Here is a 26091-nt window from a genome sequence, read left to right on the forward strand (position 1 = left end):
GTATAAACTAAGGCTTCTTCGGTTATTGAGGCAGTCAGAGTCGGATCTGTCCTCCTCCACCTCTGGTCTTCCCCAGAGAATTATGTCAAAGCATTTAATCCGCACAAAGATTAGCGCGACCGGATTTACATCGAACCTGGGCTCCATGCTTATACACTGACAACACAATAACGGCAGAATCTAGCAGAACACCAGCGAATAGTGCAATTAATTCACTGCCTGCGACACTTCACGGCAGATGCATTGCTCCAGTGATTCCGTGCGTCTTAGCGCATCAACATTTCATTAATAAAAAGTAAGGAGCAGCTTGGCCCCACGTTACAACAACAATAAGAATAAAAATAAGAATTAAATAAGAATTAAAAAAAAATCTTACTGTCTCCAGCAATGGCTTTTAGTCCCAGCGGTGCCATGATGATCCCGTCACTGCGCGCCCTGCTCTCCAAAGAAAACCGAGTGGAGCTATTACTACTGTAAAGCTCATCATAATAGGGAACACCCAGACGTTCCAGTTAAATCCAAAATAAAAGCCTCCAGTTAGGCGAGCATAGCAAAACCGGGTAAACGGGAGACAGGGAGAGAGAGAGAACCTCTCCTGAGGTTTCAAGTCAAATCATGCACGGGAGCTGGTTTTTCCTGGTTTCCCTTTAACAAAATACTGAATAGCAAGTGCTCTAAAGTAAGTCAACTAATACATATCGACAACTCCTCCTTTATTCTAGATTTTGGAATAGGTAGGATAACGTAAACTGAAAATGTGATATCCTGTAAGCTCTAGTTTAACCTACCAAAAAGCTGAGAGGAGTGAAACTAACATAAAAATAGTCATAAAGCTGTGATGGGCAGAAAACGCTGAAGTTCGCTGGACTGAACTGCAACATAACTGTAATCTGTTTGGACACTTTTGAGTTAAAGGGGCTATATCTCACACCATGCTCTATGTAATAATAATTATTGTTATTATATTGAAAAATGTAAAGTAGGTGTTTTACTTGTGGATTTTAAAAAAAAACCTCTAGATTATTAGGTCAAGTTTTGTCCCTAAATTGTCAATCTCCCACAGACTGAAATTTACGTACTTTTATTTTGAAGGCAGAACTCTGGAAACCCTCATCAGAGCCGTTCACTTATGAGCCCTTACATGAAAATGAAATAATGGATCGGGGATAATAAATCAGTATTAGGTATATATAATGTGGGTCTATATGTAATATACATCAAGAGTTACTGAGATGATTAGGGTATGATGGCGCACTTAGACACTTCTAGAAAACGGTGACTTTTCAGTTTGGTGTCCATGCGAGGGCAGTAGAAGACAAGTCAACATACTCAGTGCAGAGTTACGCGGGATAGTAGAGATGCTCCAGAATATACATTTGAATTGTGAGTTTAAATATCCACAAATGTGAGCCAGAAGGACAGAAGAGAGGGGATGGACAGTTAAATGCCCTCTCTGTTTGCTCACGCACACGCGTGGCAGCACTTCTGCTATCATTTTGTTCGTATTTAACAAAATATGAATGCAGACATAAGTGTACACATTAGTTTGTGACTCTGTCACTGGTCTAACACAGCCAATCCCTCAGCATGTTTGTGCTCTCTGCTCATGTTGGCTTCATATGGAGGCATGAAGACATCAAAGAATTCCAGGTTCCAGATGTGAACCCCCTGAGGCCGTACACACACACTTCCAATACTTCAAAATGCTTTTCACTGACGATATGATTCAATTGCTCATCACACAAATCTGTACTCTGCTCAGCAGTTAGGGGATCCAATTAAGACTAGCCCTGACAAAATAGAGGGTTTAGCAATCCTTCTTTATGTGGGCATTTTCAGTTTCCCATGATTACTGGCACCATGAGTCACATTTTCATGTGGTAGCTGATATCATGCCAAGGAGGTGATTCCACCTGTTACACTGTTCCATTCATTTCAATGACAATCAGCAGAGCAATGAGAGTCCTGACCGATTTTACAAAGCCCGGCCCCTCTTTGAGATGATTCGTGAGTGGTGTCTCCTGTTTACCATTTCTAAAGTTCTGTAGGGATGACAAATGGTGTTTATGGACGCAGTGTCAATCAGCAGAAGTTGTGCTTGGGGACAGTTTATGTATATGAGAGTGTGTGTCCATGCAATTGGTGAGTTACAAGATATTTCTTGTGTAAGAAGGACAGCCTGTCTGTTTTATCGCTGGACATCTTCCTTTAACACATTTTATCTATTTTTGTTTTCTGTCCCGTTTGGTTCTTTAGCCATCAGAATGATTGCCTGAAGGCCAAGAAAGATGCCCAACTGATTTACTTTACTATGTGGACCATCACAGCCTTGCCATATTTGTCCGTTTGATTGACCTTTGTTATTATTATTATTCATTTATTTATTTGTTTTATTTTATTTCAAGTTGTTACAGATGGGACAGACATGACTGGGGAATAGGAAAGGGAGGGAAAGAAAAACAGAGGGGAAGAAGGACCGTGAGAGAAGACACTAAAAAAAAGAATGACCAAGCTAAGATCCTGTGGGCCTAAATGATATTTAACAACAGTAATTTTAATATAGTTTGAGAGGCATTAGAATAGAATAGAATAGAATAGAATAGAATAGAATAGAATAGCCTTTATTGTCATTGTACAGGGTACAACGAAATTGGAGTGCCACTCCCTTGGTGCAAAATGCAATAATAAATATAAATGTAAAATATAAAAGGTACAATAAAACAAACGTAAGTACTTCCAAAAGTAAGTATGATATTTACAGGATAGCAGCATTAATATAATGACAGTATGAATAGCAGCATAATATAATGACAGTGACAGTATGATATAGCTAAGCAGATTCAATTGTTTTTGTGCTTATTTACTATGGTGATAGCTCTGGGAAAGAAGCTATCCCTGAATCTGTTTGTCCTGGTTTTATGTGACCTGTACCGTCGGCCTGACCGTAAGAGTTCAAACAGATGATTGCTGGGGTGAGAATGGTCCTTGATGATATTGCCAGCTCTGCTGAGGTACCGAGAGTTTGCGATGACCTCCAGGCTGGGCAGAGAGCAGCCAGTGATCTTCTGGGCTGTGTTGATGACCCTCTGCAGTACTTTCCTGTCTGCAGCTGAGCACCCTGCATACCATGTTGTTATGCCGTACGTTAGGATGCTCTCTATGGTGGCTCTGTAGAATGTCACCAGCAGCCTCTCCTCCAGGTTGTTCCTCCTGAGCACTCTCAGAAAGTAGAGACGCTGCTGGGCCTTTTTTACCACCGCCGTGGTATTTGCAGTCCAGGAGAGATCATCAGAGATCTGCACGCCCAGAAACCTCATGGAGTGTACCCTCTCCACATGGTTCCCGTGAATGTAAAGTGGGGCCGGGTCTGCTCTGCCCTTCCTGAAGTCCAAGATGAGTTCTTTAGTTTTCGTGGTGTTCAGTTGGAGGTTGTTAACTGAACACCACTCAGTCAGTCTGTTGACCTCATCTCTGTAGTCCGACTCATCCCCCCTTGAGATGAGTCCAACCACAGTGGTGTCGTCCACAAACTTTATGATGGTGTTTGAGAGATGGGTAGGGGAGCAGTCGGATGTGTAGAGCGTAAACAGGAGGGGACTCAGAACACATCCTTGTGGAGACCCGGTGCTGAGTGTGATGGTGCTGGACAGGTGGGGGCCAAGTCTGACAGACTGTGGTCTGTTTGTCAGGAAGTCCTTGATCCAGAGGCAGATGGGGGTGGAGAGTCCCAGGTGAGACAGTTTCTGGACCAGGATCTCCGGGATGATATGATTGAATGCTGAGCTGAAGTCCAGAAAGAGCATTCTCACATAGCTTCCTCTGTGCTCCAGGTGACTCAGCGCAGTGTGGAGCGCTATGGTGATAGCGTCCTCGGTGGATCGATTTGTCCTGTAGGCAAATTGGTGGGGGTCCAAAGTGGGAGGCAGACTGGCCCTGATGTGCTGACAGACCAGTCTCTCAAAGCACTTCATCACTACAGGCGTAAGTGCAACAGGCCTGTAATCATTTGGGCTGACCACAGCTGTCTTCTTGGCGATGGGGATGATGGTGGAGGTTTTGAGGCAGGGCGGGACGGTGTTTAATGACAAGGAAAGGTTGAAGATTTTAGTGAAGACTCCGGTCAGTTCGTCAGCACATGCTCTGAGAACCTTTCCATGTATTCCATCAGGACCTGCCGCCTTCCTGGGATTCACTGACCTTAGAGCACACCTCACTTGATGCTCCCTAAGTGTTAGTGTGCCGGTGCTGGGGGCGGGTGGAAGTGGTGTGACAGCTGAGGGTCTGGTCGTCTCAAAGCGGGCGAAGAAACGATTTAGATCCTCAGCCAGCGAGGCATCAATCCTAGATGTCGCCTGGTTATTGCTTCTGCAGTTGGTAATGTGATTGATCCCCTGCCACATTTTTCTGGGGTCGTTGTCAGCAAAGTGATCTTCAATCCTCCTCCTATAGGCAGCCTTAGCTTTCCTGATGCCTCTACTCAGGTCTGCCCTGGCCGCCCTATACGCAGCCCTGTCCCCTGACTTGAAGGCAGTGTTGCGGCTTTTTAGGAGGGATTGCACTTCGCTATTCATCCAGGGTTTTTGATTTGGAAACACCCTGACCCTTTAATACATTAACATGTATTCTTCAAACTCATTTTGTAATAAAACTGTATTTTACTGTTTTCCTTCTTCTTAGATCTTCTTATCCAAAGTTAACAAACATTAATGATGGAAACATTTAACAAAAAAACCTGTATAAAATTACAGAAACAATTATCCTTCAAAGCTTTTCTTGATTTTATGATGTTTTGTATCAAGGTCAAAGAAAAGGAAAATAATAATGGTGATTATGTTGGTATCCAAATTTATACCTGTGGCCTCAGGATTTCTTTGTATCAGGGCTGTAGCCATGATAGAAAGGGGGGGAGGGAGGGGGTCTTCTTCTTCTTCGTCTACTATCTATTCGTTGCGGTTGGAAAGCAACTTTAGGTGCATTACCGCCACCTTCGGGACTGGAGTGTGGCTCAGTCAGTTTTTACATCTATATTCTCATATAAATACCAGATGCTCTTAAAAACCCAAATATCGGCCTGTATTCATTTGTAATATTTCTTTTAGCCTTAACTGAACTCTGTTTTTCTGAAATTTGACTATTTGCTTGCATTTACCGCATTCTAACATCACATGTTCAAATTTCTCCTCTTGTCCACAAAATTCATCATTCCCTGTCTCATGCTTATTCCTCTTCTTTAATTTGTAATTTAAACCTGTATGATCACATCTCTCTCTTGCCATTGTATCTTCTTCTCTTTTACTTCTCTGACTTCTTCGTCATTGTCCAACTGCTCTATAATAACCTTCTCTGTCCCACAGCGCTGGGGTCTGCTGTTTCCCATCGAGACTTTAACGTAACGTGGCTGCACGGCAGAAGTTCTCCTCCTACTTTAGAGGAGGGTGTGTCTGTCCGAGAAAAAACGCACAGTTGTTACACAGTTTTGAACTTCTTTTCGACAGCTTCGGCTTGAGTGTTTGGTACCACCCGTTATTACTGACGCTGCAGTCATTTCATGAGCTGACTGGGCTGCTGTGGCAGGCGACGCGTCTCTATCGGGTTTATTGCTTGTCTTAAAAAGTAGTTGTCGGTCTGACGCAGCGTTAGCCTGGGACGCTTCACTGATCATGGGGGATGTGATTTCTAGTCACCTGGATGAAGCCAAACGGGAGATTATCACAGGTAAGGAGAGCCGCGGGGTGATTAGTGCTGCTTTGGTGGTTTGGCGTGTTTTCCACTTTGCGTAATTAGGACAATAAAACGTAAGTTGCCACAGTGTCAGCGTGAGTCCAGCACCTCTTTGTTTACTAACTAAACGGGCTTTTTATCTGCTTCGTTAATAAACCACAAATATCCACGTAGCACCGCATCAAAAAGCTCTTTTTCCTTAGCTGGACCAAACTGTAAGCTTTCTGTCTTTAGGGTTAGGGTTTGTTCTTTGTCATACTAAAGCACTTCCACGACACCAAAAGAGAAGGAAAAACTGTGGAAACGTAAGAGGAAATGATGTGACCCGTTAAAGCTGGTTACAAATAAAGAGTGCAGCAGATAAAGAACTCCTGTTAGTGGCCCTGCCTCGGACATGTCACAGGTTTTCTCTAATATGGACTCCTTGCTGTTGAGTCTGAAGCAAATCAGCTTAGCTGCTGACATTTTTCAGCAGCACACACGTGTACAGTTGTATCTATTGGACTTTAAGTGTCACAGTACTCTTGCCTCGTCCACACAGATGTGTCTCATATACAGGATAAAAGGCATCACTGATGATCTCCTGATGTTCCATTCATCTTCTGCCCAAGACTGGATGGAAGGTTCAGTTGGACTCTGTGACTGTGACTTTGCAGTTTGTGTGTTAGGAGTGGAAAGTTCAGGTTTAGCAATTCCTTATTTTTGGCTTGTTTTACTTCAGTTCTCTTTATTTGTGAGGATTACAGCTGACAGAAGAATGCACAAGTATGTTGTAACTTTTGTTGGGGGGGTTACAATTTCTCCTGAACTGAGCCAGATTTCAGGAACTTCCATGTCCTCAGTGATATAGACCTAGTCCTGACCAGTCCTGACCTGATAGACCAGTGACCTGTACAGGGTTTGGTTTGTACCCAAACTGCAGATCATACTTTCTAGTATTTACCTTTTTTTTTCATTTAGAAAATGAAGCAACATACATAAAATAAAGAAGACAGCACATTAAGGTAGATATTTGGGCTCAGTTTTCTAGACCTGGATTAAAATAGACATGAAACACATCATGTATAATGGCTAATTTACATCATTGAGCCCTGACATAGATGTAACTCTGTCTGTGAAGCTGGATTTAAGAGTGTGCTTAAAGTTTTAGAAACGTGTTTAGCGCCATCTCCTGCCACTACAGAACATTACATCTAAGTAACGTTTGATTGGCTGGTTGGTTGCTGCTGATAGACTTTAATTAGTTAACATAAACTAATTATTAACTGAACCAATATAATGAGGCTTAAACTAAAAATCCATTAAAGGGTTTCACTTTGTACTACCTTTGGCTGCAACAGTGATATTTATGTTCAAATGAAGGATGTACTGTTCACTTTCAGTCTCTCTCTGGTGAGCTCAGGTGGAGTGAAAGAAAACGAGTTTCTAGAGTTCAGAACAGTAGCGCCTGTTCCTGTCACCACTATTAAAACCTTTACTGGGAGAAAGCTCTTTCATCAAAGCACCAACAAACTCTGACATGAAGAAAAACAAACATTGTAGCTGCTCCATCCAGTAAGCCTCCAGAAATATTCACATATGCAGATGAACTGTTAACTTAGTCTGATACATGTTTCAATTACGTCGTTTGCTGAAGGCTGATATTTTAAATGGAAGCAAATACCTGCAGCAAACAGGGGTGCAGCTAAAGGGGGGCATGGGGTGTACTAGACCATATTTATTTCAAGGTTGTCGTAACATTTTTCAGATTAAAAGAGAAATAATATAAAATCTTAATTAAATTGCTTTAATATTTAAAAATATAGAAGACAGAGTCGAGGTACATTTCTTATGCCTTAGTTTAGATTGCGTATACATCTTATTTTAGCTGACTTTGACCTTTGACTATACTTGAGATGTTTACTTTAAAAACATTGAATTTCAGTTTGACGTATAAATCCAATCAAAGGAATTAGCTGTTTTTGTTTTTCTGACAGATTAAAGTTAAACTTTTAAACATTGACATGAAAAAAGTGTGGCATCTCTTCCTTGGACTCTCTTTGGGTTTTATGTTCCCCCCCGTTGCGCACACATGACCTATTTTCGCAGCAGATGTACTGATGGGATTCCTGATCGGTAAACTGTTTACAGCATCACAGACAAGGAAAACTTGGAGTTTCTGACTCCAGCATGTCTGTGAACCACTTGTTAGCTAACTCAAGAGGGCCCTTCTCCACACTTTTCTCATTTTTAAAGTGCTTTACAAACCTGAATGTTACAGCCAACAGGTGGCTTTTCCCGTATCAGTGCAGCTAGCTACACAACAAAAACACTTACTGGTAAGAGAGAGTGAAAGTGGACAGTATGTCCTTGGTCTTAATATGAAACTCATTGTTGCAGCAAAAAAGTGATCCCCTTAAAGTCATCTTGAGTTTTCCTTCCCCTGAGCTATTGGGTCTGTTGCATTAGTTTATGTTACCTATCTGGTAATGACTGAAACCAACCAACCCAGTGATGTAACACTGTGTACTGAAAGAAGATGGCGCTGAACAGATGTAATAAATGTTAACTTGAAGCACTGTTAAATCCAGCTTCACAGACAGTTTTTGTGTCACTTTTTGAGAGCAGGGCTCCGTGATGTAAATTAGCCTTTATACAGTGGCTTGCAAAAGTATTCGGCCCCCGTGAACTTTTCCAAATTTTGTCACATTACAGCCACAAACATGAATCAATTTTCTTGGAATTCCAGGTGAAAGACCAACACAAAGTGGTGTACACGTGAGAAGTGGAACGAAAATCATACATGATTCCAAACATTTTTTATAAATAACTGAAAAGTGGGGTGTGCGTAATTATTCAGCCCCCTGAGTCAATACTTTGTAGAACCACCTTTTGCTGCAATTAACAGCTGCCAGTCTTTTAGGGTATGTCTCTACCAGCTTTGCACATCTAGAGACTGAAATCTTTGCCCATTCTTCTTTGCAAAACAGCTCCACAACTGCCCTGTGATGAGCAACAACACCATGAAGTCCAAAGAACACACCAGACAGGTCAGGGATAAAGTTATTGAGAAATGTAAAGCAGGCTTAGGCTACAAAAAGATTTCGCAAGCCTTGAACATCCCACGGAGCACTGTTCAAGCCATCATTCAGAAATGGAAGGAGTATGGCACAACTGTAAACCTACCAAGACAAGGCCGTCCACCTAAACTCACAGGCCGAACAAGGAGAGCGCTGATCAGAAATGCAGCCAAGAGGCCCATGGTGACTCTGGACGAGCTGCAGAGATCTACAGCTCAGGTGGGGGAATCTGTCCATAGGACAACTATTAGTCGTGCACTGCACAAAGTTGGCCTTTATGGAAGAGTGGCAAGAAGAAAGCCATTGTTAACAGAAAACCATAAGAAATCCCGTTTGCAGTTTGCCACAAGCCATGTGGGGGACACAGCAAACATGTGGAAGAAGGTGCTCTGGTCAGATGAGACCAAAATGGAACTTTTTGGCCAAAATGCAAAACGCTATGTGTGGCGGAAAACTAACACTGCACATCACTCTGAACACACCATCCCCACTGTCAAATATGGTGATGGCAGCATCATGCTCTGGGGGTGCTTCTCTTCAGCAGGGACAGGGAGGCTGGTCAGAGTTGATGGGAAGATGGATGGAGCCAAATACAGGGCAATCTTGGATGAAAACCTCTTGGAGTCTGCAAAAGACTTGAGACTGGGGCGGAGGTTCACCTTCCAGCAGGACAACGACCCTAAACATAAAGCCAGGGCAACAATGGAATGGTTTAAAACAAAACATATCCATGTGTTAGAATGGCCCAGTCAAAGTCCAGATCTAAATCCAATCGAGAATCTGTGGCAAGATCTGAAAACTGCTGTTCACAAACGCTGTCCATCTAATCTGACTGAGCTGGAGCTGTTTTGCAAAGAAGAATGGGCAAGGATTTCAGTCTGTAGATGTGCAAAGCTGGTAGAGACATACCCTAAAAGACTGGCAGCTGTAACTGCAGCAAAAGGTGGTTCTACAAAGTATTGACTCAGGGGGCTGAATAATTACGCACACCCCACTTTCAGTTATTTATTTGTAAAACATGTTTGGAATCATGTATGATTTTCGTTCCACTTCTCACGTGTACACCACTTTGTATTGGTCTTTCACCTGGAATTCCAATAACATTGATTCATGTTTGTGGCTGTAATGTGACAAAATGTGGAGAAGTTCAAGGGGGCCGAATACTTTTGCAAGCCACTGTATATGTAGTGTTTCATGTCTGCTTTAATTATAATCCCAGGCTTCAAAACTTTATCTAAGTTTAGTCTGGGACTATGCTTCATTCATTCAGAATTAATTGCAAGTTTTGGCCACAGATTCCCAGAAAGACCAAAGAAAATTTGAGTAATACTAGACTCGCATCTAGCTATAATACATATACAATCTACAGAGAATGGAGAAAGTTGAAATGTGGGATAAACCTCAGTGATATAGACCTACACACATTCAGTGACCTTTGTATTTAACACTGACTTCCACGCTTGATTTCTGCTTAAAGTTTAAAAGGATTACCTAAATGTCAGGAAACTTGGTGAATGCCCTGATTGAGGCTAAAGATAATTTTTTCCTTCACTGTCATTACAACTCAGAGTGTAGCACGCACACGTATCACATGTGGAATTTGAGGAATGCATGAAAAAACATGTTTCTGTGTGGCTGGATGGAAACCTTAGCACACTGAGAAGCTGAGTCCTGTTACTGAAAACTGAGGAGTGGCCTCTGATACCACATGGTTTAAAAGCAAGACTGGATTAGTAACAGATTATTTACATTTATATTTTGGAGTATGAGCATGCATGTAAAAAGAAAGTCTTTGTGAATACAGCCAGCCACTGTATGTGTTTTGGGTTTTTTGTGATGTTTTTTGTTGAGCAAAACACTGAAACTGACTGTAACAATTAGAGAAATTAAACTCATCACATAGTGTTGGAATGCCTCTTTGTTTTAACATTTAGTCAGGATGCCTGAAGATACTGACTGTTGGGCATTGAGTTTTCAGCACTTAATTGGCATTATGACATGTGAAAATGAAAATGACATAGTTCCTAACAGACTGTAGTTAGAGAAAACTGAACCGTTTTTGACTGAGTGGGTTATGGACACACGAAGAACCAGGCAGCAGGAGAATCATAGTTTCACTGAACAGAGTCTCCAGAATATGGATTACTAATCCAAGATGTCTCTCATGATGTCATCCTGCACCTCAGTTCATTGACTAAACCCCATCCTGGGCTTGTCTGTTTTTGCCTTCCAACCTACTTCTGCATGGGGGAACCTAAGTCCCGAGGTCAAAATGGGAAAAGCCCCCTAGGGTGGTGGAGAATGGCCGACCTACGGTACTGTGGGACTTCCAGATACAGATGGCTAACCAACCGTACACAATAGTGTTGGACAAGCAGAAGAAACGGCCGTAGTGATTGATGTAGCGATACTGAATGACCGCAACATCAGGAAGAAGGAACAGGAGAAGCTGGAGAAGTACCAAGGGCTCAGAGAAGAGCTCAAGAAGATGTGGAGAGGGTGAAGGTAACAGTGGTCCCAGTTAGAGCAGGGCGATATGACCAAAAATATTTATCACAACATACATTTGAAAATTTGCGATAACGATATAACTGACGATATAATTGACACTAGACAAAATACTTTACAACTCCACAACTTTGATGGGTTTTTTTGCACTAATAATGTATTTTCACTTAAACAAGCAGCTGTTTTTTATGTGCATTAAAGTTATATAAAAATGTAACAGTGCAAATTCCTCACTGACAGTTTAACCAAAAGGCATTTCCAGTGGAAATTGGCCGACATATCCTCAGCATAACCATGTATAATATCCACAAAACTTAAAAAGAGGTTATACACACACAATACGGTAATATTATGTTGAAGCACAGTACGTATCACTCCGCGAGGCTCCTGCCTGCGATAGCCGTAATGCTCCGACGATCCATCAAGCGGTGCGGCTTCGTAGCTTAGCAAAGTCGTACTAAAACATTTGACAGATTTTTGAGCGCCGTGTACATAAAATCGTTTCGAGGTCAGTAAACACAACCAGAATTCATACATAAGGCACACGGGATTATAAGGGACACTGTCGATTTTCAGAAAAATCAAAGGATTGATTTTAAGTGTGCCGTATTTTCCAAACAACACGGTAATAACGACGGCCCGCTAGCATGCGCTACCAAAAATAGTGCTTTGTTGTGTATCTGACGGACGAAAGCTAAACCAGTTCCACACCACTGAAGTTGCAGCATTTTTGCAAACCAGTTCTGGTTCATCCGTTTCATTTAACGATCCACTTTCGCTCTTCTCATTCTGCGTCGCTGCCATGTGCGTATGTAAACATAGGCACTGTGCATGCGCGTTTTACCCACATTCTATCGCGATATTTCATTTTCCTATCATTGCCCAAAATTACACCGGTATTACCGTGAACGGTAAGATATAGCCCAGCCCTAGTCCCAGTGGTAATTGGAGCGGTTGGTGTAGTGGCTCCCAAGCTAGGCGAGTGACTCCAGCAGATCCCGGGAACAACATCGGAGATCTCTGTCCAGAAGAGCGCAGTCGTAGGAACAGCTAAGATACTGCGCAGGACCCTCAAGCTCCCAGACCTCTGGTAGAGGATCCGAGCTTGAAGGATAGACCGCCCGCAGGGGTGAGAGGGGAATTTTTTTTTTTTTTATATTTACACAGTAGGTTTGAGAGAGAGCTCAAACTTTCATTTTCACTTCACTTGTGAAAACTCTCTAACTCTACCAGTCAGTATCTTCAGTCATACGTACTGAAGATAAAATGGGTTTCTTGTTTAAAACCAAGAGGTATCTCACGGAAGAATGGACACTATTGGTTGGGTTCATTAGCTTCAGTTGTCACAGTCAGTGTTTAGTGTTTTGCTTAATGAAGACTTTGTTTTTACATGGATGAATGTAGAGGTTTGCTTGGTCTATGAGTGAGTGAGCAGGAAACAGGAAATCCCCCCTCCCCTTCCCCTTTTCCCTGGCTCTGTGAAATTTCTAACCTCTGACCTGTATCTTTCTGTTGCCTGGTAACATGTGGTCCTCTCACCTTCAGCATATAACCCAACTAAGCGCACAGGTGATTGTTTTAAATAGGTTTGATAACTTTGCAAGAAGTATTTCTCATTTTAACTTCTCCTCAATAGAAATACATGACATGGTCAATAAGAAGTCGACAGAACTCATTCTATCCATGTTTTGACAGACGCCAACAAAATCATGACAGTTAAAGCAGCAATGAAAGGGCCCTCGCACCCTGTGAACAGCCAGTGTGCTGCAGGTTGGCCGAGTCACACAGTCACATGGCTGATTGAATGTTACATCACTTCCTCACTAAATGCTCATAAGTGCTTGGAGCAGAAAAGCGCTAATATAAGAGACAGTCTGTTTGATGCATGATTATAGCCTACTGTGTGTTTCTTTGTGACACTAGGTGGCACCATAAACATGACCTAATATTGGCACATAGATATCTCCAGTCTCTGTCTTCCATCAGGAATTTGGGAGTTTGGGATAGATTTCAAAAAGTTGAATCTGGATGTAACGTTTTTACAGTTGACATATACAAGTGACTTCTTGGATGAGTGATGAAAAGTTTCTCCCCATGAAAATGCTACGTCCAGATGAACAGACTTAACTTTTTTGGGGTTTCCTTAACTGGATGATTCAACGTGCCATTTGGGACAGATTGAACAATGTTCAGTTGGGATATACAATATACGAGTTACCACGGATCGCCCTGTGCGTGGGGCTGCACGGCATCAACATGTTGCCGCGGTTAGCTCGTTGACGCCGTGCAGCCCCACGCATGGGGCGATCCGCGGTAACTCGTAAATGGAGATTTGCCGCGTTAATGTCATTAATGTCATAATGAGAGTAACGCTGACAGCACTAAAAAAGTAATCTCCAAATGTTTTCTTTTTACCGACCAGTCCATTTTGTCGTTGCCTGCAGGTGAAGTGATGGGGGAGGGGGAGTTGTGTTCAGTCAAGGAGAGGCAAGGCAGAGTAAGCAGCGTAGAGACAAAAGTGGACAAAAGAGAGGCAAACTTCCGGGTCCACAAGTATAACATAACATAGACTATATCGATATAAACGATATTGTCACATCTCATATCTCGTATAAAAATGTATCGATATATTTAAAAACTCAATATATTGCCCAGTCCTAGTGGACCCTATCACACTTGAAACGTTTGGTTCAAATTGGACAATGTATGTGTTAGGGATGCAGCCATTTGACTAATTTAATTGACACAAATTCTTTGTTTCAACGCTTCGTGTAATGCAAGGCTCTATAGTGCGCTATTGTCACCATGGAAATGCGAGTGATTCAGCCACGTTAGCGACTAAGCCAGACCTGCAGGACAAACGTATTCAGCAGTCACGTGTAAGTAAAAAGTCTGACAGACTGAGCTCAGGTAGAGCTTTTTCCAAAAGCTTCTGTGACATTTTTCAGATTGAAAGTGAAATAATATAAAATATTGTGTTAATTAAAGTGCATTAATATTTTAAAATATAAAAATAAAAGCTTTTTTCACGAGCTGATAATAACAAAGACAGGCTGGTAAAACTCTGAGCCAATGACCTGAGGCTTGTTAGGTAACACGCTGAATTATTATTAATATTATTTAACATCTCTGCCATCATAATTACCAGTTTTCAGCAGTACAAAGATTTTTTTATTGAAGCACAAGCCAAACTTTAAAATTCGAGATTCAAGGATTCAAAGATTCAAAGTGTTTATGTTCATGTGTCCAAAGAAAAAAAGGCATTTCTCTGTGGACTGAAATTCTTTCTTTGCTGTCCACACGCAGATGCCGATTAATACATACAATAGAAATAGAACAGATAAAATACAAATAGTACAAATAAATAAAAGGAGACAAAATATTGAAGTGTGAAACAGAGATGTGTGCAACAGAGCTATGAGCTTAATATGCAGGATGACCTGATGGATGACCTGATGTGCAAAAATTATTATTACTGTTAAAATAGGTCAGCTGTTCATTAGCCTGATGGCAGTGGGGAAGAAGGAGTTGCTGAGTCTGGATGTCCTGCATTTCACATTTCTGAACCTTTGTTTTGAGGGCAGAAGTGTGAACAGTCCGTGTTGGGTGTGTGTGGGGTCTTTGAGGATGGAGGCAGCTCTCCTCTGGACTCTGAATAGAATAGAATAGAATTCAACTTTATCGTCATTGCACATGTCACAGGTACAGGGCAACGAAATGCAGTTTGCATCCATCCAGAAGTGCTTTAGCCATGATATAGATATATTACAATATATATTAGCAATAATATAGATATGTAAGTATATTACAGAAATGGGTCTATTATGGTATGTTATAATGTACACGGTATGAAGTATGTTATGAATATTCTATAACTATAAGTATGTACAGGCTATGAACAGGATATAAATATGAAATAAAAACTATACAGAAATATGAGATATACAGTTATACAGAAATGTGAACTATGTAAGTTATAAACAGTTGTAGGATTAAAAATTATTGTATGTACAGAATGATTATTTACACAGAACTATACAGTAGTGCAGTTAAGATAAGTGAGATATGTGGATAATTTCTACAGAGGCTGTATAAAGTGCTAGTGGTTGTGAGTGGTGGTTCAGTCCATGTTATTATTGTGTGTTTGAGGGTACAGTTGTCCATTGTGTGTGTGTGTGTGTGTGTGTGTGTGTGTGTGTGTGTGTGTGTGTGTAGGTGGTTGTGGGTGTGTGTATGTTCAGTCCATGAGTTTAACGTGGGTCAGATGTCAGGAGGCAGAGTTCAGGAGTCTGACAGCTGTGGGGAAGAAGCTGTTCCGGTACCTGGTGGTCTTAGTCCGGAGGCTCCTGTAGCGCCTCCCAGAGGGCAGGAGGGTGAAGAGTCCATGTGATGGGTGACTGGGGTCTCTGATGATTTTCCCAGCCCTTTTCAGACACCGCTTCCTGTAGATGTCCTTTATGGCAGGAAGTGGTGCTCCGGCGATGCGCTGGGCAGTTTTCATGACCCTCTGCAACGCCTTCCGGTCCGAGGCAGAGCAGTTCCCGTACCAGACTGTTATACAGTTGGTCAGGATGCTCTCGATGGTGCAGCGGTAGAAGTTCACCAGGATGTCTGAGGACAGGTGGTTCTTCCTCAGAGTCCTCAAGAAGAAGAGGCGCTGGTGAGCCTTCTTGACCAGCTTGGAGCAGTTGGTCGTCCAGGTGAGATCCTCAGAGATGTGGACACTCAGGAATGCAATGGTAGATGCTCTGCAGAGAGGGCAGCGGGGTCCTGATGATCTTCTCCGCAGTTGTTATCACTCTCTGCAGGCGTTTGCGGTCCATAGCAGTAGTGTTGCCGTACCATGCAGTGATGCAGGCTTACAGACACAAACTCCTACCTTGTTCACTTACACACACAAACATGCACAGACACTGCATCAACTGTTTTTGTCTCCTGTTAATGTAGAAAGCTTTCTAATAACACAGAGTAAAGGTGCGCTTTCTATACCTTTACGCACATATCGCACACATCTTCTTTTATTTGACTTTGACCTTTCACTGTACGTGAGAGTATTTCTATATTTTTGTATTTAAGAAAATGTTTTCTTTAAACAAAACATATGGCCAATAAATACAGTGAAAGGTTTTAATAGTTTGTTCTTTTTTGTTGACAGATGTATGCAGTTAAGCCTTTAAACTAAAAACCAATGAGAAGTTTATTCTGAAAGACCAATGTTTTTTCTCTTTTGAGTATTTATTATTGCTCATTAATAACACAAAAGTATTTCTTATCCAATTAATCAATGGACTAACCAATAGATTACTCGGTTACTAAAATAGTTTTACCTTTGTAAAACTAGAACCTGTTTTTGAAGTTGACTTTTTTACCTATTAAAACAATGCACGCTCAGTTCAAGTCTTTACAGTCCCAGGTACTTGTTCCTGTGCTGTGTGTTATTTCAACAAGTGAAGAGGTTCACCCTGAAAATCAATATGAGAAAATTATGTGACAGGCTAGTTTGTTTTTGACAAAAATTTAAAATGCTACCCTGTAGTTTGTAGCTCCATCAGCTGCAGCAAGAAGCCCCATCTTATTTCAAAGACCGTTTCACCCAGTACCATACTTGGTTCTCAGACTACATGCTTAATTGTGGTTCCTGGTCTGTTTAAAAGTAGAGTGGAAGGCAGAGTCTTCAGCTTTCTTCTGTGGAACCAGCACATACACTCACTCTGTGTCTGGGACGGCTGTAGCTCAGGGAGTAGAGCAGGTCGTTTTGTTATGGCCACTCCCCTTTTTGTATACAGTAGGGTTACTCCCTGCAGAGGTTCAGTGGTGGGGAGGGTAGTTAATTTGATTGGTTTACACCAGGGTAGAGGCATCCGGATGGTTTAAATAGGCCTGCGCTCTCCCTCCTAGGAATGGCACCTCCAGGTTTTGGTTTGTTTTCTATTTGCACTTCTGGCAAATAGTTGGGGCTAGATCAGATGAACCTGAGTCATATGACTGTAGAAAATGATCACTATGATACCTACAACAGAAATTTTGTAAAAATCTATAAAGAACAGAAAATATGACAATGAAGTGCAACACTGTTTTTTGTTGTTGTTTGTTTTCTTTTTTAAGGGGGAGCGAGATGATTGTTAATTGTTAAGCAAGTACTTGGAGACAGATTATTGTGTTTTTTGGGGGCTTTCTCTGTAATATTAAAGGGTCTTTACACTCTAAATCTGCTGCGTAGAGGTCGCCAACTTTGGCCTATGAGCTTCATCCAAATCGTAAAGCGCGCTTCCACTGGACTCTAGAGCAGTGGCAACATTTCTCTGGAGTGAGGAATCTAACTTCTCCGTCTGGCAGTTTGATGGACGAGTCTAAGTTTAGCGGTTGCCGGGGGAACAGTACTTGTCTAACTGCACTGTGCCAAGTGTAAAGTTTGGAGGGGGTTGTTTTTGAGGAGTTGCTACTTAGTTTCATTGAAAGGAACTTGTAATGCTTCAGTATACCAAAACATTTTAAACACTTTCATGCTCCCAAATTTGTGGAACTAGTTTGATGATGGGCCCTTTTTGTTCCAATATGACTGTGCACCAGTGCACAAACTCCATGACGACATGAGTGAGTGACTTTGGTGTGGAAGAACTGGCCTGAATGGAGTCCTATTCTTAACCCAGTAGAAAACCTTTGGAATAAATTGGATCAGAGATTGCCAACCAGGTGTTCTCATCAAACAAGTGTCCAACTTCACAATGCAGCTCGTAAAAGATTAGTCAAAAATTCCCATATTTGCAGTCTTAAACCTTGAGGAAAGCGTTCCAGGAAGAGTTACACGGTTCAAATTCCTGGAGCCTCTCTGCTGATTCTGTAAGTTTGCCCACTAACAAAGAAATGTTCAGTTCATGATTTCAATGGGAGGTTTATTTGAACAGCGAGAGACAGAACCATAACAAAAAATCCAAAAAAAATGCACTCCAATTTACACAGTAATTTCCATTTTCATGAACGAAATAAGTATTTGATCCCTTTGAAAATGTGCTTTACTACTTTGTGCCAACAAAGGTTTTGCCAATCACAGAGGTCAGACGTGTCTTGTATTTAGTGAAAGCTTTTGCACACATCTCAGGGTGGATTTTGTCCCACTCCTCTTTGCAGATCTCCAAGTCATTAATGTTTTGTGGCTGATGTTTAGAAACTCGAACCTTCAGCTCTCCACAAATTTTCTATGGGTCTGGAGACTGACTCAGCTACTCCAAGACCTTGATATGGTTCTTCTTGAGCCAATCCTTTGTTGCCTTAGGCGTGTGTCATGCTGGAATACCTGCCCATGACCCATTTTCAATGCCCTGGCTGAGGGAAGGAGGTTCTCACCCCAGATTTGGCGGTCCATCCTCCCTTTGATGCGCTGCAATTGTCCAGCAGTTGACAGAAAAACACTCGAATGCATAATGTTTCCACCTCCATGTTTGACAGTGGGGACGGTGTTCTTGAAGTCATACGCAGCATTCTTCCTCCTCCAAACACGCTGAGTTGAGTTGATGCCAAAGAGCTCGATTTTGGTCTCATCTGACCACAACACTTTCACCCAGGGCTGGTTCCTCACTGCTCTCATCATCATTGAAACTCCACAAGGTGAGATCTTGTGGGGAGCTCCATAATGAGGGAGATTGGCAGTCATTTTATGGTTATTTTATCAGTTATTTTCTTTTATGGACAGCTGTCTTTTATACAGGTGACGAGTTGAGAAGGCCCCAACATCAGTTCAAGATTTCTGGCTCACAGGTGTATTTGACACAGGTCATTACCTGTATCAAATACACCTGTGAGCCAGAAATCTTGCTGATTGATGGGGATCAAATACTTAAATCATTCATGAAAATGCAAAGTAATTCATAATTTCTTTGAAATGCATTTTTCTGGATTTATTTTCTTATTGTTCTGTCTCTTACTGTTCAAATAATCCTACCATTGAATTTGTAGACTGATCAGTTCTTTGTTAGTAGGGAAAAATCAGCAGGGATTCAATTCAAATCAGCAGGGATTCAAATATTATTTTTCCCTGACTGTAGCTGCAAAGGGTTCCCAACATCATATTAAAGCCTATGGATTAAGAATGAGATGTCACTCAAGTTAATATGCTTGTGAAAACGGATGAACAAATTTTTTTGGCAATGTAGTGTGAGTAAAATTGATTGAAAAACTGAATGACTTACAGTTTTTCCACATAGTGTTTAAATCAATCCAAAGACACTTGGAATCTAATATTTTTGTCATACAATCTTCAGAATATCAAGACTATACAGGGCTCGCAAAATTTCAAAATCCCTGGTAGCCCTTCGGGCAGGCACTCTTTAGTTTTTGGTAGCCCAAAATAAATTTAAGTAGCCCAAATAAAAAAGATTATTTTTATTGTATAATATTGTAAAGGAAACAAAACATCAATCAAAAAATTGTTAAAACACAAATTACAACAACTGTATAAACATTACAATCAACTCAAATATCTGGTTCTAATTAAACAGAAATTTCTGTGAACTTGTTAGAACTGTGTAGAACATGAATTAGTCTGTGTCAGATCCTGAATCTGAAATTTCCACTGAAGTCTCGGATGAGAAAATGCCACTCGACGTTGAGGGCATAGCATCTCCTTCATCAGCTTTCTCTTCCTGTGCATTGCCCTCCATTTCACTGCTCTTTGTTCTTGTCGGGGTTTTATGATCCAGGTGTCTTGAACCTTTTCCAGAAAACATCCAGAAACGAATCGACTTGTCAGGGCAAAAAGATTCAACTGTTTCCCCATTAATGGAGAGTTGCATGCAGTCATTCAGTGTTTCAGGGTGTAGAGAGGTACGATGTGTTGTCTTCACTCGGTTCATGCAAGAAAATCCTCTCTCACAGATGGCTGTTGATGGACTGTCTCAGCATTAATTTCACCAGCAACAAGATATGAGAGAGGTGTTCTGGCTTGTCAGAGAGGAGATCTCTGTACAAGCAATCTACTTTGCGACCCCGGCGTTCTGCAAGCCACACTTTTAGATCCATCCATTCTTGTGGAATTTTCTCTTTCTCTTCTGCATCTAGCAAACAGGCAAAATGTGTGACAAGATAATCCACCTCTTCATCCCCACAATTTGCTAGTTCTTCTCTGGGGTAGGGAAGAGTGCAAGGGTCAAAAACCTTGAAACAAGAGAGAGGCTTTTCATGGAGATTTTTAAATCTGTTGTACTTGTACTTGACTGTGTTGTCAATAATCTTCTGGATCTCTGCACCAAAGGTGTCTTGGTCTGTTCCCTCACCTCTTCTAGCAGGTCGCTGACTTTTTGTTAGCCGAGTTCCACAGTAGCAAATGCTACCATCCTGGTTCGCTGTGAACTTTGTGTCCAAGGTTTTCTGATATTCTCCTGGTTTTGTTTTTAGGCTGAGTAAGCGTGATGTTGTGCTCTCAACTAACTGATTTGTTCGTGTGATGTTTAGGTTATCATGCTGAAAATCAGTACAGCACTTGGATAAGATGGTACTGTAGTCCAACATGAAATGCAGGAAGCAAACAAATTTCTCAGTCTTCATCTCCTGCACCACCCCCTTAGCCTTGGCTGCATCCTCGGCTTTGACATCACTTCCTTCTGCCATGTTCTCCATATGAACAACAGTGGGAGTGTAATTTTTTTCCACAGCCTTTAGACATCTCAGCCAGCTTGGAAGCCACCGTGTGCTCTTCAGGCCACTGAAATGTGCCATCTTCTCATTTAGCAGTTCACTTATTTCTGTCAGCTCTCTTCGCTTCTTTGGGGAATAGTAGTACATCTTAAAGATGGTTTTCAGTGTATCTTCAAATTTCACCAGGTACTCACAGCCTTTCACGCTATCCAGCACGGCTAGCTCTAGTTTGTGTGCCACACAGTGGATTGTTATGATGTGAGGTATCCTCTGTTTCAGTCTCCCAGCTATTCCTTTTTTCTCACCCATCATCACTGCAGCACCTTCAAAATTTGCACACTCTTTTTCCATGTGTCTTCTCTGATACCCATGGTGTTCACTGCTTCATCAATAGCCTCTAAAATACCTGCAGCATTTGCACTCTTGACTGGCTGACATTTGATCATGTATGTGGATACGTCACCATTATCCCTCACATACCTGACGTGAACCAACTCCTGTTCTATTATACCAGTGTCTGTACTGCCATCTGCAAGAATGGATAAGAACCTGCTTTCTTGAATTTCCTTTTCAATCTGGTCTCTTGAAGTTTGTGCTATTGCTCCAATAAACTCTCTGCAAGCATGGTCATTGAGGTAAGTGGAACCAAGATCGAGGCCATTTGCTTTCTGAAGTTTGCAAAGACTGCTAAATTTTGCCAGTGGTAGTTCACTCTTTGCAACATAGTACGCTGCTCTAAACAGCTTTTTCAGGACTTCTTGTTGTGCTTGGTTTATTTTTAGTATGGTTTTTGCAATTGGTGTTTGTTCTGGGACAGATGCTGCGGACTGAGCACCAATGCATTTCTTGTGATGCAGAGATTTCTCATGAGTTCTGATGGGGTCTTTCCTAAAATTACTGGTCCCAGTAACATAGGTGCTTGTCGACTCAGAAATCGAGGGAAACTCACGACACACCCGGCAGGACATCATGTTATTTACCTTGTCATATTCCAGCCACAGAAATTCTTTTGTCCATGAAACCAAAAAACTGCGCTTTCTTTTTGCCTCGTAGTCTGATTTGTCGTAACTTTTCCGCTTTGTGGTAGGCCTTTCTTTGCCTGTCCCTTCTTCATCCTGACCTGTCTTTTTTGGCTCAGCAGAACTAAAATACCTGCGTAAATCCATCTGTCTTTACACATGCCAGCGATTTTTTTTTTTTTTTTTTTTTTATTCTCTGCGCAATCAACCTCTAGCACGTTTAAGCTTGCTGCGGGAGATTTCACTTGCCACGTTTGAAGAGTAAGCTAGTAAGTGATGTTGTGTCCTGTCTGACTATACCATATTGCACCACTAGAGGGTGGTGTCGTGAAATAAGAGGAAAGTGCAGTCGGGAAATTGTAGAGTTAGCCGTCTTAACTATATTCTAACTGATAACTCGATGCGTCTCCCTGTTACCTCTACGATGTAAAGTTATGTGCTGCATTCATTAAAGAGCACTGTTCTTTGATGAGGACTGGTTTATTACCTGTCGCTGCTACAAATGATAACAGGATTGCCGAGGAATTGGTGCGCAATTAATCGTCACTCACCAATCAATACTGCCACTCTCTATACACAGTTTGCGCGATCGCAAAGTGAAACTGAAGGTAAAAAACAAGCGCAAATTCAAACGCGATTACAATATGGCACATATTGACAGAGGCTCATCGATGCCAATGACATAATTACTCAGCTAAATTTGCGAAAGAAAGCAAAGGCATTGACATATATTTTTACTTCCTATGATAGCCCGACGGGCAGGGCTGAGATAGATTATGGTAGCCCGACTGGAAATATCGCTAGCCCCGGGACGTCGGGCTAGCGATTTTGCGAGCCCTGCTATAACTTTTGGTCAGTTTGTATTGTAAATGGTATTGTTTGAATGTTTATTTTAAGTTCAAAATTACATAAAATCAGACAAGACAAAGGAAAAACTTTCCACAATAACAACAGCGGAGAGAAAAAAAAGAAAAACACAGCTTCAAATCAAAAGTTCAAGAGAAATATTAGAGTCTGACGAGAACAATCTTCTGTGTTGGACAGGGCAACAGAGATTTCACTGAGTCAGAACATTAAGGCTATCTGAATGTGCTCAACACTGCAAGTATGCCGTCATAAATCAGGTTTTATATATTAAATATTTCTTCCCAGAAACTCCCGAGAGCAGGACCAGAAAAGGTGGCCAACGGTTCCTTCCATCGCTTTGTATTTATCACACAATGAAGAAGTAGACAGAAAAATACTGCCCAGCTTTGTGTTAGAGAAAGACAAACAATGAATGACTTTGTAAATGCATTTAAGATAAGGATATGGCATACAGTTATTAGTAGTTTTGTTTAATGTGCTGTGGAGGTTTGGTAATCTCTGGTGTTCATGGGAGCTTGTCACTGTCAGTGTGTGTAGCTTATGCAGAAAGTACTGCTCTCATTATTTCCAGGCAGTAAATTATTTTTCATTTATTGTGAGAGGTGCTCTCTGCAGTTGTTACAGGTTCCCCATGTCTTACATAACATGACATTTCTCTGGGATGGATGCAGGGGATTGGAGTTTTTTCTTTTTTTCCTTTTTTTTTTTTCTTCATGGCTAATGTGCAAAAACCAGTGAAATGATTAAACCAAAGCCCTGTAGCTCCCACATGCGCCTGCAGTATCTGTGTCCAACCGCCACCCCAGTCATTGATATTCAGTTTATGATGTGAAAAACAGCGACACAAATGTTTACAGAAACCTGCCACCAACTTTTTCAGCCTTTGCTCTACTATTGCAGTTTTGACTGCAGCTACAACTTCAATATGTTACTTAAATTCAATGTTATTCATATAATGTCAACAGTCACCTCAAAGCCTCCTCAGAACTGACTGCTCTGCTATGACTCCTCACCATTCCAGGTCACTCATTTGTGGGTCTAAATGATTTGTGTTAACCCTTCTAGGCTGCAATACATTGAGAATTTTGAATAATTCAATAATAAAAAACTCTTGATGCAGTCTTTGCTTCTATGCTTCCTTTAACGTACAGCTTTGCAGCGCGCCGATGTTAAACCAGAGTGTTTCAACCTCTGAAAACAGACCTGCAATACAAACAGCGTCTGAATAAAAAGTGACAACATTAAGCCCACACAGCCCCCAGTTTTAAACACAAACACTGATAACACTGAACACACGGTGAAGACGCTGCACAGTTTTAACGTGAGACTGGAATCTGGGCTGCATGTGTGTGTAAAATGAGTTGGACACTCCGTAATTCAGATGTTTAGCCATCCACACTGGTCCAACCCAGTTTATCTGCCCCCACCCGTCGAGCACAGGTGGGGACGATGATTCAGGCTTCTGGGTGGGAGTTGGGGTGGTGGCTGGGGACAGATGGATGACAGAATGAGAGAGGATAAATGAATACAAATAGTATTTGTATAATTATTCATTATCTGTAAGAGTTTGTATACATGTAAATGTTTCTTCTTTGTGGTTTGGTTTCTGCTGGTTTCTTCAGACATTTTGTTTTTCCATTCTTAGACTTTGGCTCCTGAGGCTCACCTGAGGCAGGTCGAGTATAAAAGGAGGCCAGTTGCTTTCAGCGGGCCGAATTCCTGTTCCAATAATAAAGGCCAGAGGTTGGCCTTGGATGAATTTAATTCAGCCTCAGGCCGCTTTGTTTGAACCTGACAGTGAGACCATCTGTGTGACTGTTCATAAAACTGATCATACAACAGAACAGTGGGCTTCATTCACCTGTATGTGTGTGGAAATGTTCTCAACATGTGCAAAAAAAATAAAATCCATTTCACCGCTGGATTCATGACACGTGCATGCCGACCAGTTTGTTCTTACCGCCGTGCACATGTTAGTCAGTTTGCCTCCACAGGCTTGTGCTTACATCTTGTAGTCTGCTTACTATCTGCATACCGCCACGCCCTGATTTCTCTATATAAGGAAACAAGGTTAGCTGGAGGTGAAGTGGAGAGAAAGCTGTGACTGTTTTTAAAGAAGGCAGCACCAAAAAGGCAAGAACGCAGGAGCAAATCGGCCTGAAGAAACTTTAACAAGGTCCAGAAGGAAGACAGGAATGGTTCCACTGTCTGTGGGCCAGGGCCAAGAAATTAGACTAAGTGGTAAGATCCAGGCTGTGTGGGATAAGACAGTCCCATTTGGAAAATGGGAGTCTTTTCATTTTCTTTACATGGTGGTAATTTTTTAATTTCATTTTAATTCTGAGCTTCTTGTTAGAATATGACAATTTGGTAAACGGCTTTGCTGTATATAATAACCAAAGGGAAGTGTCGTTGTTAACAGTAGTAGTAGCATCAGTGTAAAGACAGCCAGGCCCTTATAATTTGTTTTGTAAAACGAATTTAGGTTCAAAATTCTGATTATAGATTTTTTTTTCTTTCATCATGAAACATTTGCACAGATTTAATTGTATGCACTGTTTGCAAGTGTGGCCCAACAACCCAGTTTTTATAGCTACACCTGCAAATCTACATGGCTGAAAAAGAGAAGAGGTGTCTCAGTTTTCCATGAAAGCCCAGACCTCAGCCTAATGAAACTGTATCATTATGCAGAAACTCCTGTGGGGGCAAAATGGCGAGAACCTGTGATGTAAATGACTGATTTAAGCTTAGAGCTGGGAAGAATCTCAGCCTGAAATAAAATATTGTTCTCTGTCTGTTTTTACACGTATAGATATATATTTGGAAGATTATCTTTATATCTTTTTTTAATGTGGAGGTGTGTTTCTTTTTTTAACATTACCTGTATGCTGTTCCAATGACACCTCAGTGTTGGTCCACCGTAGCTTCATACGCTGAAGCTTTAATGCTCAGTGTGCCAGCTGTTCCCGTCCTTGTACGTAGAAAATGGAAAAAAATGACAGTGTAAAATAGTTTTGAACTCTGTGCAAAGATCACTCCACTTCTGTGTGTGTGTGTGTGTGTGTGTGTGTGTGTGTGTGTGTGTGTGTGTGTGTGTGTGTGTGTGCGCAGCTTGGACCGGAAAGGTGATTGCTGAGTTTGGACATTTGTATGAGCAGCAGTACGCAGTAGCTCTGTTCAACAAAGTTCGCTTTGACGTAGAGGGAGGAGCTACCCTGCAACCTCAGCTGCTTCACCGCAAGGTAAAAAATCCTCTGAAAGCTCTGATTTTATTCCAAACATCAATG

The 26091-nt window shown here is 41.5% G+C and overlaps 2 protein-coding genes across 6 annotated transcripts in view; one reads left to right on the forward strand and one right to left on the reverse strand.

Moving 5' to 3' along the window:
* Nucleotides 1–459, reverse strand: part of LOC100712335 (syntaxin-binding protein 1) — an 83923-nt gene extending 83464 nt beyond the window's left edge. For 4 of the 5 annotated variants that reach the window (XM_005465417.3, XM_005465416.3, XM_003459729.4 and 1 more), the window contains exon 1: nt 377–459. In XM_005465417.3, coding sequence (XP_005465474.1) covers nt 377–413 — 37 coding nt within the window. In that variant the 5' untranslated portion in view covers nt 414–459. The remainder of the gene's footprint in view (nt 1–376) is intronic. The other variant, XM_005465415.2, reaches the window with a different exon arrangement.
* Nucleotides 460–5396: 4937 nt separating this feature from the next.
* The window catches only part of niban2b (niban apoptosis regulator 2b), a 44732-nt gene continuing 24037 nt past the window's right edge, over nt 5397–26091 (forward strand). Inside the window, exons 1-2 of the mRNA XM_005465418.4 lie at nt 5397–5715; nt 25916–26046. Of these exons, the coding sequence (XP_005465475.1) occupies nt 5661–5715; nt 25916–26046 (186 nt within the window). The 5' untranslated portion in view covers nt 5397–5660. The remainder of the gene's footprint in view (nt 5716–25915; nt 26047–26091) is intronic.

The sequence above is a fragment of the Oreochromis niloticus genome, linkage group LG12, assembly GCF_001858045.2.
Source record: "Oreochromis niloticus isolate F11D_XX linkage group LG12, O_niloticus_UMD_NMBU, whole genome shotgun sequence".
Taxonomy (NCBI): domain Eukaryota; kingdom Metazoa; phylum Chordata; class Actinopteri; order Cichliformes; family Cichlidae; genus Oreochromis; species Oreochromis niloticus.